Source organism: Juglans regia, chromosome 3 (assembly GCF_001411555.2).
Source record: "Juglans regia cultivar Chandler chromosome 3, Walnut 2.0, whole genome shotgun sequence".
Classification (NCBI taxonomy): domain Eukaryota; kingdom Viridiplantae; phylum Streptophyta; class Magnoliopsida; order Fagales; family Juglandaceae; genus Juglans; species Juglans regia.
The window spans coordinates 14,324,776-14,342,807 of NC_049903.1; the positions used below are offsets into that span (position 1 = coordinate 14,324,776).

An 18,032-nucleotide genomic window follows, 5' to 3' on the forward strand; every position below is an offset into this window, starting at 1 on the left:
ACTATATTCTATGCCCACGGCCCCCTTACCCCATTGTGGGGCGGGAGGTGAGAAGGGAGTGCCCCCATATCGTATGGTGCGGGTAGCACTTTTATAAAAAAATGAACATTTTCGACATCTTTTAAAAAGTGCCACAAAATGTTATTTCGAGAACTTTAACACTATTTTGAACGATAAAATGTAAAAGGGTTATGTTTATATCATTGCACCTTTTCATAATAGATTTTGTTATTTTTTTATATAAAAAAGTTCAAGCCCAAAAAAAAATTAAGAATTTGATTAAAGAAAAAAGCTCAAAAAATTTTCATTGCCGGTGATCCTGAATTTGAGTAACAAAATCTCCAACACAAGCCAAGGCTTTTAAATGCAGTTACAAAAATTATTCGGAATTAACTCGAAAAATATCTGAATCTAAATGATATAACCAGAGTAGTTACCAGACAAATCCACAAGAAAATTCATCTCATCGCCATAGCCTACTTATGAAGCCCTTCTTGTCTTTCTTCATCCTATTTTCAAGAGATGGGAACTCGATAAAATTGTAGGCAAGGTCAAGAACAATGGGATTGCGAGGGATTGCTTGGTAGGCAGGAGGGAAGACTTCAATGCGCGGAACTCCTTTCGCATTCGCATCACCAACTGCAGACTCATAGGTATCGAGTTTCTCCACAAGGAATTTCTCCGTCTGAAAATAATATAAGCCAAATCATATTTGTCACGACAATCTTAGAATATATATCGATGTACACAGATTTTGTAAAAATACCAAAGTACATCCTGTTACATGGAGATGCATGCATGCACACGGGCGTGCAAACAAGCAAATATAAAATGAAGCAAATCATATCAATTTCTTTTTTTCTGACGAGATATTTTAGGTGTGTGTATATATATGTAGCATGTATACATATGTATATATATCATATACATATATATATATACATACATATCTATATTTCTGATTAGTAACGTGATTCATATATTTTTTTTTTTTACAAGGATCGTAATTCATATTACTTACTAGAGCAAAATGCTTATATCCATCTCAAAATGAATGCAAATGAGCTTGAATCAAGATTTCTTCTGTACAAACCCCTAAGTTATAAAAGGATAAATCTCCTCCCGAGGCAGCATTTTGGTTCTAAGGCTCCTTTATTTAAATGTTGAGAAAGAGAAAAATAGAAGGCATAAAATACCTTCTTATCAGCTCCTGTTAATGAAATATTAGAAATTCTTTTTGAGAGATTCTCTGGAGCCTTCATCTCCTCCATCATCCCCTTTGCATGCTCTATACAACTGTTGGATCTGCACTCCTCGCACAATATCTTCAACTGTTGGATTCTCTGTAATACAAAAGATGGATGTGCATTACAGATAAAAAAAAAAAAAATTCCTTTGTACGCAAGCCATCAGTAAACAAATCTGAATCCTAACTCAAAAGTCATCGATGTTCTAATTTATTATAAAACAGCACATCATAAAGAGGACTATGATGTGCACACACAAATACAGAAGTAGATAGATAGCCAGAGATGTTTATACAAAAACCTGATCGCTCCCATTTGCAATTTGGAAGTTCTGAAGGGCTTCCTCGGCAAGAGACCGAGCACGGCAGTATAATGCATATGCTTCTGCCCTCTTTCCAGACAAGCTGTAAGATTTTGCCAAGTAGAAGCACCTACAATTACCAAAATCAAATACAAGTCTAATCTCTGGTATTTGTTGGCGAACTAAAGACAGCCTTATCATTTTGAGGAAACCCTCAACAAGATAATAGCACAGAATGCAATATCTTCCAATTGGTCCAAGAAGATAAGGACGTTAAGATATATTTGATTCCATCATTAGCTGAATAGGTCAAAGTGTCATCTGCAACAAAATAGTACAAAGAACTGGTTCCCTGTCTAATCCGTGAATATATTACCCTCTGATTTAGGCAAAGGTAGAACGGCACATGTTTTTAATATGGCATTTTTTTCAAAGCAACTGCTTGCAACTAAATCCAAAAAATGTTGCATTTTCAAAAGGTCCTACAAAAGCATGACAAAAGATGGCGGGAATTTTTTTAAGACAATAAACAATTATGGAAGATCAATCTAACATCCAGACCCAAATTTTATAGGCTTTATAAGTTTGGGCCACGGGCCCAATTTTGTTGAGGCTGGAAGGAGGATTAATTTATTGGGCCCATTGGCTCATACAAATTATTTGAGGATCTAGTATCAAGGAGATACGATTGGATATGAAATTATGGACCTAGATTCAAAATGGAGTATGTTTTGCCCATTAGGCCCATATATGGATGGATAAGCCCAAGTATTTTCTTACTGAGACTATAATTTTTGTTGTTTGTTTTTTTGGGAATTCATTTTCGATAAATTAGGTATTTTTATTATGTTGGGTCTCTTTACCGGGCACAGCTACAAAAGTATGTAACACTCCTAACCTACTGGATGGGGGTGTTACAATCAATTTAAATATAGATGCACCCTTTAAATAATTGCATGGGAAGAAATTGAACGCAACAAAGCATGTTCAAGCTCAGTAAAATAGAAGGCTCAGAATTCAAACCTTTCTGCTCGGAAGGACAAACTTTTAAGCGCGCACTCTTCAGAAAATGACAGTTCTTCTGGTTTTCTATCTCTTCCAGAATTAACCAAGTCTGAAAGATCAGTCGTATTCTGCAAAACATAACAAACAGTTTCAAGGTTTTTCTATTAAATCAGAGGCTGGCATCTATCAACTTTAGTATTACGTCAAAATATTGTTATATGAAGAAAACCTAGTAAAAACCAGACGGAGATAGCTAACCTGCAGTAAAAGATCATACAGGCGTACAAGTTCTTCAGGTTTGGTAACTTTCTCACTTTTGTCATCACGTCGCCTAGTAAGTTTACTCTTTGCAATGCTAACCAACAACTGGTTGCGCTCAATGGTTCTTTGTCCTAAGACAGCACTAACAGCCTTATCAAGACCATTTAAGTCGTCTTTCACATTTTCAGCATTACCTGAACTGGCCTAAAACATGCACTGCCTCAGGAAAGGAGTCTAAAAGATGTAAAGTAGAACATAAAGAAATCCTACAGATTAAAGAGGAAAAAAATGGATAAAAGATACCAATACATTGAGGGAAAAATGCAACATAAATAAATGGACCTCACTTTTTGGTAAAACAATGATAAAATTAAGTCAACTTTCCCTACCAAGTCACTACGAATGCAGCTCCTGGCCTCATGATATGCAGTAAAAATTTTGTCAAAGATGGCTAGTCTTCTCTCTGCCGAGAGTGAATCTGCAGAAGGACCATGCAAATCTTTCTCCAATTCTTGAGCTGAACAAGTTTGTCCCAAAAAAATTTAAAAAAAATGAGAATGTTGTGGACTTAAAAGCAAACAAAAATAATGGGAAAAGGAACAGACAACCTTATTTTGCATGTCTATATCGTATATACTATATATAAATTTTCATAGTACAGAGCTCTACTTTAATGGAGCCACATAATCAACTATCTCAGTATATTACTATTAAATGACAAGTGTAATAAAGCAACATTATCCACTCTCCATTTGTGTTGTTATTAAATAAGAATTAAATAATACATAACATTAAGTTGGACTTATAAATCAATATATAACATATCCAATTAGATTTTACTAATTTTTGTTTAAATTAAAATGATTAAACATAATATATTTATTAAACGAGAAAATACAGACCCCACCCAAAGAAACACTACCATACAATTTGCAATGTCCCCCTTCCAAACTTCCAATTTCAGCTACGTCCACTCCCCCTAAAGTACCAAGAACTTGCAAGGCATCTCCTTTCTCTATTAAAGACAAAAGTGCCCTAAGAATTTCTAATAATACAAAATACCCCTATTAAATTTAAATAAACTAAATGAAAAAAAAAAGTTAGAACAAAAATTGTGAATTTACCGCATAATACCTCAAGGTATGATAACTTAGTTATATGGAGTAAATTTTATTATTCTTGTGCATTGCACAAGTCTACGAGTAGTTTTAGAAAAGTTGCAAGACACCATCTGCCACCTTCTTATAATCAATTCGAGCTATTACATGAAGAATATCAAAGACCCCTATTAAAGCTTATCCTAATACAGTAAAAAGCGAAAGATGCAACATTAAATTCCTCTTTGAAAAACTATCAGCATGTTCCATGTAAAACATTCATCAGCCTTACAAACTAAACCTCATCAAAATCTACTACAAGGCTTAGTCTTATACCAAAATTTAATCTTCAATAAACTCCTTTCCAAACATGATCGTTTCCAACAGTTCCAAAGATCAAAAAATAAGATTTGGCAAGGTTGAATAGGAATTTTTGCCTTCAATGGTATGTTACGTTAGGATGACCTGAAAGCATATGGTTGTGAAGATATTGTCATGATGGTGCTCTAACAAAATGAGTCATGGGCCAAATAGCAACATTGTAGGCATTACTACTTGGCAATGCAGCAATGTTAATGGAAACTTCTGATTAGGACCATTCATTTGAGCACTGAATTCGGCCATCCGGTTCAGAAACATTATCAACTAGACTTATCGGTAGTCAGTCAGTGAAGATGGGCTAAAGAAGCAAGCATAAAAAACTAGTCATAAATATATTTTACCACATCATGAAAAACCCAATTCATGCCGGAAGTTTGATGAGGCTAAAAGATTCGTCATAAGTATATACCAATTCCTTCACTCCAAAATTATGGTGCCATTCCAAATTTCTACACCAACCTTTTAAAATGGCGACCCTAGTTTTCCCATTGGATATTGGAAACCTATGACCAAGCCAATGAAACTCTGTCATGGACGCAGCTTGTTGAGATCTTGCCTCTGCCATAACAGCCTGAAACCAAGACAACCAAAGAAATCATCAAGAAACCAAGACAGCCTAAATCATAAATACTCTCTCATTTAGTTGAGTTGCTGATTTTCATCACAAAAGTTATCTCCCATTTATCTCAAGGATTTCAGAGCAAATTACAGCTCTCTGCTCATCTCGGCAGAAATTGAAGGTAACCATCACTAAACTTTATTTTTTCAGGTAGATTCTTGCATCTTTGATGAAAAAATTGAAAGAAAATAAGTTGGGATGTATTTATTTTAGAATATAAAACGGTTAGTGTTCTGAATTTTGAAAAGAAAAATTTAGATGATCCCTTGATTGGTTGGCTGATGGTCAATGGTGTATATCCTTAACAAGTTAACATATTGTGGTTACGTAATGATTGCCAATGATAACGTAAATAAGATCTGAATCTACCGGATTTGGTTCTATTAAATTGAGGGGTGAAGGGGCCTGGATGTAGAAGGATTTATTTGTACGTAAAATAGAACCAATTTCAGATGGGATAAACGGAAAACACCATGTCCAGCAGTGTATGTTATAAATTTAGCATATTGTGGTCCCATTGTTAATCTCATTAAATATGTATGAGTATTCCCAAATTTAGTTAGAGGTTGTCCAACTGGCCTTAAGGCAAAATTTATAACACCCCACTGGACATGGCTGGCTTTGGTTTAGGTAGGAGTATTCCCCAACTTATTCCCATTGTAACTAATATCCATATGTTGGCTTTGGTTTAAGTTCCGAGTAATTACATCGTAAATTGAAGGAGCATTTGGTTGATGGTATTGTGAATGCAGTAACTTCTTAATGAGATTTTATAAAATCTAGTTACTCTTGCTAATTTAAGTCCGTGCACGTTGGGTTCAAAATTTCTGCATGCTATTAAATTCTGTTTGCATGTATCTTTTTATGCTACTTTGGATATGCTATAGGAAAATGCACAAATTGTTTTTTCTATTGGCACCGGGTGTCCCCGAACAATGTCCCAACTAATCCCGAGGGTGCACAGGCCCTCGGTAAGGAGTTATTAGCAAGTGTACCTTAGGTAATTCAAGGGAAAAATGCCCCAATCCAATGGCCCCTGGAAGCACAAATTTTTGTGAACCATATACGCTGGTCATACTTCAAATGTTCTTGTATAATCTCTTGGGATTCTATTTTGGCAGCCAAGTGATATATTTATCCATCTACTTGTGACCTTGATGTCTGTGTGGTATATTGATGCCTTTGTGCATCCATGATGTCTATATGAAATATAGATATATGTGTGATATAAACCCTCGCCATGGTATCGTGATATCTGTGTGGTATTTTAGATGTCCTCGTACATCTATTGATGATTTCCAATGTAAGGTGGTATGGATAGTGTATGATTTTGGATCTCTCTTATATAGCCACTTCCCAAACAACGCCTTATTGAAACTACAAAGACTATGAATACCCAGACCTCCATCAGCAATCAGACGGCAGATTTTTTTCCAGCTTACTAAGGGAATTTTGATCTCCTCTCCCAAGCCTCCCCAAAGGAAATCTCTATATAATTTTTCAATACGATTGGCCACACCAACAGGTAAAGGGAATAAAGAAAGGAAGTAGGTAGGAATATTAGAGAGAGTACTCTTAATAAGAGTAATCCTACCCCCTTTAGATAAGTAAATCCTTTTCCAAGTTGCCAACTTCCTCTCTATCTTCTCGATCACTCCATCCCAAATGTGTTTGGCCTTAAAAGATGCCCCTAACGGTAATCCCAAGTATTTTATGGGCAGCAAAGTAACTTTACACCCCAGAAATTCAGCCAAGTGATGAATATTATGAACCTCTCCCACCGGTACCAATTCCGATTTACTTAAGTTCACTTTTAATCCCGAGATGGCTTGAAAACATAGCAGGACAGCCCTCAAAATTTGAATTTGTTCCCCAACAGCCTCACAAAAAATGAGAGTATCATCAGCGAAGAGCAAGTGTGATATGATAGAGGGGCCACGAGGGGGGTGATTGATCGCAAGTATGGTAGTGATTGGGGAGGATGGTGTACCATGGAGAGTATGGATTCGTATGGAGTGAGTCTATGGAAGTTTATTAGGAAAGGTTGGGGTCGCTTCCTAAAACAAGTTAACTTCTCGGTTGGTGATGGCTCAAAAATCAGATTTTGGTCTGATGTTTGGTGTGGGGATATTGAATTGTTTCGAGCATTTCCGGCTGTTTTCAGGTTGGCAACTAATAAGCAAGCTTCAGTTTCCGACGTGATGGTATCTTCCAATGGAGTGGTGCTTTGGGATGTAGGCTTCTCCAGATCTGTCCAGGATTGGGAAGTAGAGGAGGTTACTGAATTTTTTAGACAGTTGCATTCAGTGGTGTTAAGAAGACAGGGCAGGGACCAACTTTGTTGGAATCAAACAGCCTCCAAGAAGTTTTCAGTTCGGTCTTATTATAAAGTGATACTTAATCAACACCATATTGGCTTTCCTTGGAAGAGGATTTGGAAGGCTCATGTTCCGTCAAGGGTGGCTTTTTTTGTATGGACAGCAGCAATAGGGAATATTCAGACTATTGACAACCTGAGGAAGCGTAGAATGATTGTTGTGGATTGGTGCTTTATGTGCAAGAAAGAAGCGGAATCAGCAAACCACCTACTACTTCATTGTGAAATGGCTAAAGTGCTATGGGATGGTGTGTTTGGAAAGGTTGGGCTGTGCTGGGTTATGCCAGAAGCAGTGGTCGATTTCCTAACATGCTGGACTAACTTTCAAATGCATACTTGTCCCCAAGTGGCAGCTGCTTGGAAAATGCTGCCTTTGTATATTATGTGGTGTATTTGGTGGGAGAGAAATGAGCGGTGCTTTAATGATCGGGAACGCAATAGAGATGCATTTTGGAAGTTTTTTTTAAGCACTCTTATTAGCTGGTTCTCTGCTATTGTACTGACGGGAGGGGATGTAAACGCGTTCTTGTCTTCGTTTTTTCTAAGTTCTAGAATGTATTAGGTGTTTCTTGTATATACTCCCTGTGTACTCGGGCTATGCCTATTACATTGTTATTAATAAAGTTATTACTTATAAAAAAAAAAGAATATAGATATCATTAAAATTATCATTTTCCCAACCCCATTAATTATGTTACTAAGCGCATGGTAGTTCACTTTTTGTATTTCTTACTCTTTCAGAGAATTCATCTACTTGAGGTTTTTGAATAGGGTGTTATCAAATTGTTCAGCAAGGTGGAGCTGCTATGTGACGACTCGAGGGTTTAGATAACTAATGATTTTATTTTTTATCACCTAAATATCGTTATGTTATTATTGAAGTCACTAAATTGTAACACTCAAATGAAAGGCCCAAACGACATAGCCTATACTCCCAAAATGACTAGTCAATAATACAATTGGAGCCTCATTGAAACCTTATAAAGAGCAAGAACTTCTCATTCCCAAGCAATTTGGGATCTCATTCACCACCTACCCTTATCCTCATCATATGAGGTATCACAATCTTCCACCCTTAAATTCCCGACGTCCTCATCGAGCCTGTCCGTTGTAGGTAACACGAATCAAGTCCCATATTTTTGGTTAGGATAGGCTCTGATACCATTTGTAACGCCCCAATGGAAGACCCAAACCATATGGCCTATACTCCAAAAGAACTAATCAATAATACAATTGGAGCCTCATTGAAACCTTATAAAGAGCAAGAACTTCTCATTCCTAAGCAATGTGTGATCTCATTCACCACCTACCCTTATCCTTATCATATGAGGTATCACACGAATTGTGCTTTGGATTTATGTTATGTTATTGGATTATAGTTGCTCTAACAAATTCTTTGGGAAGTATCATATTGGAGTATTTAACTTTATTTGAGTGTTGTTGAGAATATTTGCATTGAAATTATCGCTTGAGAAATTTGTAAACAAAGCAAAGGTCAATATTTCGAACGAGACTCCATCCGTTGTAAAGTTGAGGCGTTACAGTTTATCCCACAAAATCAAAACCAAGTAGCCCTTGCTATCGTTGCAAACAGGTTGGGAGTGGTTGGGTTAGGTCTTACTTCCATTCTTGAAGCATGAAAAAAATGGAAGTTTTCATACTAATAGTTAGAATCATAAGTTCTAAGTCAAACCAGATCATGCTAATCTCCCTCCCAATTAGTTAACAGGATTTTGATGTCATGTTACTGTAAATTATTTCTTACAACTCCTAAGAATGAGAAACTGGAAGTGACTAAGTTCAATTTTCTGAAACATCAACAAAATAGAACCATGTACATCAAGTCCTTTAGTTGAATTTAACTAAAACAGGATCACTGCCCACTAGAAAACTCAAGTTGGGAGTACTCTACAAAAGCCCAGGGAAGATGCTTAGAAACACATTATTCGAAGCAGTTTCACAAAGACAGACATGTTGGATCAACTTATTGACCAAAAGAAAGATATATGCATCATGCAGGAATTACCTTTGAAGAGAATAAAACTCACCTCCAATTTAGCTTTGAAAAGGTCCAGGGCAGGACCTTCCATCTCATCAATTTGCAGAAGTTCGGATGCCTGTAGATTTGATTCGCCTATTTTGTGTAGGCAGTAACGAATACTAGGCTCTAGCTCCTCAACACGCTCTCGACACAAAACTTGATTCTCTAGGTCTCCATATTTGCCTAGTTGCTCGTAAACAGCCCTATAATAAGATTATTATTTAGGATAACTAGCCACATGTCCATCATTGCAACCAGAATATGAATGGTATAAAACTTGTGATCGACTTAAGGTATCCCCAAGGTAAAGTTTAGCTCGGCATCAATTTATTCCACGTTAAAACCATAATTTATTGAATGAATTTTGAGGAATAAACTAGTTTTTGACAACAAAGTAGCAATAGTAAATGTTAGCTATACATTTCTGACAACAAAATAGCAATAGTAGATGTTTGTATATTTATATAGACAAGGATGCACCTGGCACTTTTGAAATTCATCAATGCCATGTCCCAGTTCTGATCTCGTTCAAACAGCAAGTTCCCTTTCATATAGGAGGCATAAGCCTACATCCCACAAAATTAAACTTAGCAAATGAAAATGGAATAATTCATGAAGCACTTGGTTAGAACAAGATAGTTCTCAAACATAGTCCATAAACCGGGCAACAATTAGAAGATGGAGAGAACATGGCAACCAATTATACACAAATGGGCAGGCAAAGCATATAGTTTTGAATTCCTACATGCCCCAACACATAATACTCACATCAGCATGACATTTTCAAATCTTTTTTTTCTCTTTCTAAAATTTGTCAGCTTTTAATTGCTCACAAGAAACCTATTGTGGAAGCTCGACAATGAAAATATACTATGGACAGACCTCGGATTCTAATGAAGTTCTGGAATCTCCCTTGATTGCACACAAATGAGAAAACAACGTAGCCCATTTAACTGCCTTCCTCAGCCTACCAATCAAATAGATGCGCTGACGAGCAGTTGGACCATCTGGAAGCTGTCTCTTCTCCATGGCATGGCTCCATGCTCTCTCCGCCGTATAAAGAACGAGATGAAGAAACCTATTTGAATCCAAATACTGTAAACAGTTAAACTTAGAAGGTCAATAAAACAATGACAGTCCCTAATGTTTAGAGCAGCCCAATCCCCAAAAAAAAGTTGTTTTTGAGTCAACAAAGTAAGCAAATACCAATTTCATCTACGTTGTTTGATATTAGCTTAGCAAGCAACCACCATCAGCCGACTACATTGATTTATGTACAGAACAATTCCATAAGCATAGTCTCAAACAACTTAATTTATCCAAATAGTCATATTAAAGTCGCTTAAATGTTAATGATTCGGTTTTAAAAATTAAATTCCTTCTTGTTGCATACTTCTACTCATCTCAACAAACAATAGAAAAGATTTAAAAAAAATAACAAATTTAGAAAAGAAATCATTTAAAGCATGTGAAGTCATATAAACTTGGTTTGACGGGACAACCGATGCACACCTGACTTCAGTCACGTTTGATTCAGTTACGGCTCTCCGCGTGTATTTACCACGACCATGGGTGAATTTGAGTGATTTATACAACCTCCTCAAACGTGCGGTGCAATACCTTCTGAAAATCAAAAGTATCACTTTCGTTACCAACTATACGGGATCAATTAGTGAGAAAACTAATTAAACAAATTAAAAAAAAATATTGGCATAAACAACCAAAATGCATAATTAAATAAGTTTAAAATGAATGTACCGATAGCGAGTATAATCGCCGTGCCGCAATCCATGCTGCATCTGAGCTGATTTCAACAACTGCAACACTGAACAATACAATTCATATAGGTTCAGAAATTTGATAATACGCTATTATGCGAATGGTTGTAGAGAAAATCATGGAAAATGAAAGAAAAAAATAAAATTTCGGACGTGATAATAATAAATTTGTTGATTAATAATGAAATAAAAGTACCTAAAACGCAAAGAGAAGAACATACCGTTGATTGAGAATTTGGGGCTGACTTGATCGGGAGCATTGGGCTTTGGATGGTCTATTTCCATAGTCAACATTTCGATCTGCTTCCCAACAAGCTCTAGAAAAAAATGAGAGAGTGAAGGGGGACGGAGAGAGAGGAGAGAAGAGAGAGAGTGCGACAGGGTGACGAAGAGAGAGAGGCGGACGAGCAGATTTACCGGTAGCTCTGCAAGGCTTGGGCTGCGGCGGTCAGCAACAGAGAGATGGCTGAGAGAGATGAGGGGCGTGCGGCGCAGGAGGGGAAGAAGCCTTGATTTTAACGCACTCAGCACACCCTCCTCCGTGTCAGCATATTTGAAATGCCGATTTTGCCCTCACATGCGTCCGTTTGATTTATGAGATGAATCGAAATGATTTATAAATAATAGTGAGATTGTTAAATTGAATTGAATTGAGTTGAATTGAGATCAGATAAGATGATTTTTCAAAATTTTATGTGTTTGGATTGAAAGTGAGATAAGATGGTTTTAACTTTTTAGAGATGAGATAGATGTGGATGTTATAAATTATTGTATAGTATTTATAATGATTTTGTTTTATTTATAAATATATTTATAAATAATTAATAATAATTTATAAATTACCTATCCAAATTTTATTTTTTATAATATATTTCATAATAATATTATAAAATGACAATATTTTTTTCCAATCAAATTATTTAGTAAAATATCAAATGAAAATATTAATTATTTCCAAAATTGTTAAATAATTATTATATATATATAATATTTTTTTATAAATAAATTGTACTTAAAATTATTTTCCATTTTCAAATACTAATGGTCATTTTGCCCAGCTTTTGACCGTTTCGATTATGGTCAATGATAATAAATTAGATAAAAATTATATCATTAACTTAAAAAATCACATTATTTTATAATTTTATTATTATAAAAATTACATATGGACCAATCATTTATTAAAATAAATCTACATATGGACCTTGTAAAATCAGCGACGCTAATTTGTAAAGAAATTTGCTACAAACTTTTCCATGTACGTAAATAAGTAATCTATCGCGACACCCATACTAAAATCAAATTGTTTGTATGATATATCATCAAAATTTTAAAACAAATTTTACATAAATCACAGATAAATTCAAAATGTACTTACAAAATTGTAATAAGTTTGAATAAGCAAACTACATCCTTACAATCCAAATATTTATTATATACATGTCATCATGAGTAACTTACCATTGAATCACCACCCCCGTCTGCCCACATAGAAATGACAATGTCATCCATAATTGCAGCCATAGCTCGGGCTGATTTCACGGTCATGTCAGGATGACGTGCTGAAGCTTCAGCTTCACCAACTGCACGACCTCTTGGACTAAGCTGTGTGGTTCTCCAATAGCCGAACAAGAAGTCGTTCAACGTCTTCATTCTAATAAAATTGTGTAACGTACAACATGCAGTGATTAGAAGCCCTTGTGTCCCAACTGAATACGCGGGTATGAGTATTTAAATTCTAAATCATGACTTCAAGACCCAAATGTACATTTTATTACGTTACGAATGGTTGAATGACGATGATTAAAATAATCCTTATATCTAGGCCTGCACACCGACCCGTTCAAGCCAAATTTTGGTCCGAACCGACTTGACCCGCGCTAAAAGACGCGCGAACTCGAACCTATCCGACCCGTGAAAATCGGGTCGGGTCGAAACCGTGCTGCTTCTCTTCGTTCGTTCCAATGGAGGGCAAAAAGCGTGGACGATGACATTTTTCTCTTTTCCCTAACGCAGGAGACAACCCAGGTATCCGTAGCGGAAATCAAACGTAGAGAATCAAGATCTCGGGTCTAGGCATAAATGAGATTTCTCTAGGGGCTTTATTAAACTTTATGGGATGATCAGTACAAAACAAAGTAAAAGAAAAAAAAGCCTTTTTGCTAGAAAACATCCACTGACCCATTTAGTGAAGTAGGAAGGAAGATGATTCCAATTAAATAATGCGAATACAGAACATGGAAGGCAAAGCATGGCCTAAATGATTGAACAAACTGGGCAAGAACACCAGAAAGAGCAGCACCCAAAGCCCAGCCAGTGCTCCTCCTCTATGAGGCCGGTACTGAAGCCTCACCATCTCCAATCGGTTTCTAAGATCAGATCAGAAACTGAGTTTTCTTTGCTTCACTGTAAAAATCATAAAGCCCGCTCCACAAAAATGAATGGAGGAAGTGAACGGATAAGAGTTGTACGGGCATTAATAGCTACTTATGTAACCTTCAGTATCTTCTGTCTACAACGTGTGAAGTAGGGGAGAGAGAGAGAGAGAGAGAGTAAAGCTTCAAAGACACGTTGCCTATTCCACCAAATGCATTATGGGATATTGAACAAAAGCATTAAAAACCACTGCAGCGAAAGCATTAATGGAGGTAAAAAAGAGTGCAAGTTGCTTGTCGTTTATAGAATAAAGAAAGTGATTGATGGAGGGAGGATTTATGCTGATTTTGTAAAAAAGATAAAAAAAAATATTAGTGAATGAGAATCTTGCGGTTTCTTCGGTTTCGACCGACATAATACATTGTCAACCCGTTGTTATATTTAACCCGATGAATCCGACTTTTGTCGAACGGGCCAATAACGGGTCTTGCGGACGGATCGGTTTAAGGCTTTTTATGCACAGGCCTACTTATATCCCATAAATTCTCGCTGACCCTAATGGTCACTTCTATGATATCTTTCTCTTGGATAAGGGGCATAAATCTTCGAGTACATGGGAACGCTGAATCGACTAGATAATAATAATATGTTAACACATAAACAACAAAAAAATAGTTACTTACCAACCATTCCCAGAGATGTAACAAAATACATATTAAGACAAATAATTTTTTAACAAAAACAATTAAATAATATTATATGTTCACCATCTAGAGGCCATGGAAATTGATTGCGAGCTTGACTCAATGCATCAATGAATATGCGTACATCATGCGTGATTCCCTTCCAACCAGTATATAGAAATATGAATTTCATATCTAAGTCACATACACACAAGACGTTTTGGGCAACTCGCCCATGCCGATTGCGAAATGCCTCACGTACCTCCTTAGGTACAATGGCGTCGATAATGGTCTCATCAATCGCACCAATGCATCGCTACAAACAAATTATCCATCTTATTATGCTTGCATACGTTCAAATAATTAATTTAAGCAAAACTACTGCATAATCAAAATTATAATTTATTATGTATGATAAAGTACTTACCTCAAACCAAGGATAATTTCTCGAGTTGGCTACGATTGTTGGGTGCACTCCGGATGTGTGTGTTGGGTGAATAAGATGTGTCTCAAGCCTACACAAGAGGGCCCATGTGACTTCCCTTACGTGCCAGTTAATAGTTTTCTGTTGAATGTTGAAACCATTGAGCCATAATGCGTTGTTCTTCTTCAAGCACCACTACCGAACTGAACATGCCTACTTGTTCCTCGAATGATCACCCCTTTTCTAGTATCCCTCAAAACTCTTTGTTATGTAACAAGCCGCATAATGCGCGGCAGGCACCAACCTTCATTCTGAATAACTAGTGACAATTCGTCGGATTTCCATTTAAAACTTTCAAAATATATTGATGTCCTCGAGGCCAATATTATGTTGTTGCTATCTAAGAATCTGTTGCTCTCAAATATCGAGATTCCCAAAGATGTCCATGATCTCAATCGTGTCTTTTGCAAATTCATCACTAATATCAGTCGCACCCCCATCAGGGAAGATGTCGTACACATTGAGGTTCGCGTCCATCGAGGAGGTTCCAATTGACTAATTCGCATCATCCATGTTATGGTAGGGGTGCTAACCGCATGGTGCGGGACCATCAGGGAAGATGTCGTACGCATCGTGGTTTGCGTCCATCAAGGAGGTTCCCGCTGACCAATTCGCATCATCCATGTTATGGTAGGGGTGCTATCCGCATGGTGCGGGGTGGGGTCACCTTAGTTTTCAACCTCGCCCCCGGCCCCAAGGAGGCGAGGGCGAGACCCCTAGCCCCGTTACGGGGGGTGGGGTTGAATAGCACCCCTACCATAACCCGCCCTGCCCCCCTTTCAACCCAGTGATTCATTGGGTCTATAATTTTTTTTTTGTCTATAATTTTTTTAGACCCAAATTATAATATAATATAATTATAAATTTTATTTAAAATAAATATAAACCTCATTAGAGTTGTATTTTGGATTGTTTTGACCTCCTAGTCTAACTTTTATATAGGAGGCCAAGACAACAATAGTAATTTTTAGGCAATGTGGGACTTTTTGCCATTAACTTAAATTCAAGTTTTTAACAAATTGTATAGATTTATATACAATATATTTATATAAATTATTTATCTAGGATGATAAAAAAATTATATTTTTTATTATAAATATGGAAGGGTGCAGAGCGGGGTGCAAGGCGAGGCCCTACTAGGGTCAACCTGCCCCTTTCCCCCGCTAGGGGTCCTTTATGCAAGGCGAGGGCCCCTGCCCCCGCATGGGCGGTGCGAGGTAACTTGCCCGCCCATGCTGGGGTAGGGCGGACGGGGGCAGGGGCGGGCCCCCGCTGCCCACCCCTATATTATGGTCACGTTCTAATATGTTCTACCATGGTCATTGTCCACAAAAAAGGTTACAAATTATAATCTATATAATTCCAACATTATACTTTAATACATAAAGCATAACTATATTTCTATTCTTGTTCTCATCAACCATCTAATATATACTTGTCTGCAAAACATATTTTTAATAAAGATTGCATTAATACTAAATGCATATCATGGAAAAAGTTGAACACATCACAACTACCAATAACAAACCGATCAAACTCATACAGTAGCAATCACATAAACTGATCAAACTCATACAGTAGCAATAACATAAACTCATCATGTACCAATAACATACATATGGCCACATAAAAAAATAAAGTAACAGTCACGAAAATAAATAGATGATAAAGCAATTATCCTAAATACTCTGCAACAATTTCAGACCTAAAGTTCCCTCCCGTTTTCGTCCATCGACAAGAAGGCTCGCTACATAATAAGATCAAGTAACGCTTTCACTGCACGATACCATATTGGCCCTTCAGTCTCAGGGAAATCTCACTGAGCAATTTTGTATAATGACTCAACGGATCATAAGCCCCATCGCTGCCCTCAGTAGGCTCTGATCCTCTGTTGCGCTTCACTGAAGACATAGCGCCAACCTCCTTATATCGCTTACATTGCGTGATCAGCATGCGTTTCACCTCCTCGAGGGCCGTAAAGATTTATTGATCGAGCTGGCTCATTTTCTTCTTATGCCTACGTGATGAATGTGTCGATATACTGCCTGAAGATGACCCCATTCCCATAAACTCATTCATGTCATCAATCTCAATGCGCAATCCCTGTCGATTGCCCAATGCTGGAGGGCGCCAAGCTTGCATCTCTGAATCAGTCCGCCGCTTGTCGTCACTATCTGGGGGCAATTGTGTTGACATGTGTTGCAAAGTCCCGTATGCAATAGAAGCGCCGAATATGGTGCACAACTCCTCGTACTTTGGATAGTCGAAGGTACGAAACCTCCCCCATTTCGATTTAACCTAATATTTTCATAATATACACACATGTCAATAATAAATTCTGTAGTGAAAAAACTTGTTTAGTGAAATAAAGATGCTTAGTAAGTTTATTTTTACCTTTATGGCATTTTCCCAGCACTCGTTGCTCGCCACTACCGTTTTCGTGTTGGGATCCCAACCCATCCCGGTTTGGCTCAGTAGATCGGTAAACAAATGTTATAGGCCCTTCAACCTCTGGAGTTTGCCGCGAATCTGGTTCGTGTCAAACACCTTTACACTAATAGCGGTGAGCCGCTCAGCATAAACTATATGCTTTCTATTCGTGATATTTACAGCCCTTAATCTACCTTGAAGAGTGTCCTGGTAGAGCATGTCAATGAATATCTTCTCCATGCCATCGCCCCAAATTTCACGATCCCAGATTGTGTTTTCTAGATCATCCATTTTGAATAGCTAAGAAATTGGTAATATAACATAAACAAGTATTTGTTTGTTAAATATGCAATGTTACAGGCAAAGTCAAGTAGAAACAGTCTAATGGTAGTGTAAACATGAAAAACACAAATCCTCAAATAGGAATGAAAGAATTTATTAAACATAATAAATACTTTGCTACGAAAGCAACTTTATTACAAATATGCCTTAATAAGAGTAATGAACCGGAATTAAAATAGTCCATACATGTTGAGATGGACGATGTTTGCATAGGAGCGTAAGTAGTACCACTAGAAGAACAGAAAAGACAGAAGTATATTAACAAAATTAAACTTTAATTAAACTGACCCCCCAACAAAACAATTATTAATTCTAATAAACTATGCTTTAATCAAATTTTACTTTAACTATACTTTTGTTTCTTTCCTATTAAAATAGCTTCTACCTAGGCTGTAAGACCTTTTTTGTTTTTGTTTTTGTTTTTTGCTTAATTAGGAAAGAAGTTTTATTAATAGCTTTTTTGAATGCAAAAGGAATGATTGTCATGTCACCATATAACCATTTTGGATTCCAGAACCATCTCTATGTTATTATATATGTTTGTGTTGCCTGAAACTTTTACTTGGTTATTGCCAGTTTGGCATAAATCACATTTGACAATATTTTGTTG

At 36.8% G+C, this 18,032-nt stretch overlaps 1 protein-coding gene across 1 annotated transcript; it reads right to left on the minus strand.

The window, feature by feature from the left end:
* Positions 1-283: 283 nt before the first annotated feature.
* On the minus strand, positions 284-11,625 carry LOC108993924 (signal recognition particle subunit SRP68). The gene is made up of 14 exons (XM_018968977.1): positions 11,525-11,625; positions 11,329-11,424; positions 11,088-11,154; positions 10,842-10,952; positions 10,212-10,407; positions 9,810-9,895; positions 9,337-9,532; positions 4,752-4,863; positions 3,204-3,331; positions 2,812-3,018; positions 2,572-2,681; positions 1,549-1,678; positions 1,197-1,343; positions 284-685 (listed from the first exon to the last, which is right to left on the minus strand). Exons 2-14 carry the CDS (start codon positions 11,399-11,401, stop codon positions 464-466), a joined length of 1,785 nt encoding a protein of 594 aa, XP_018824522.1. The 5' UTR covers positions 11,402-11,424; positions 11,525-11,625; the 3' UTR covers positions 284-463.
* Positions 11,626-18,032: the final 6,407 nt, after the last annotated feature.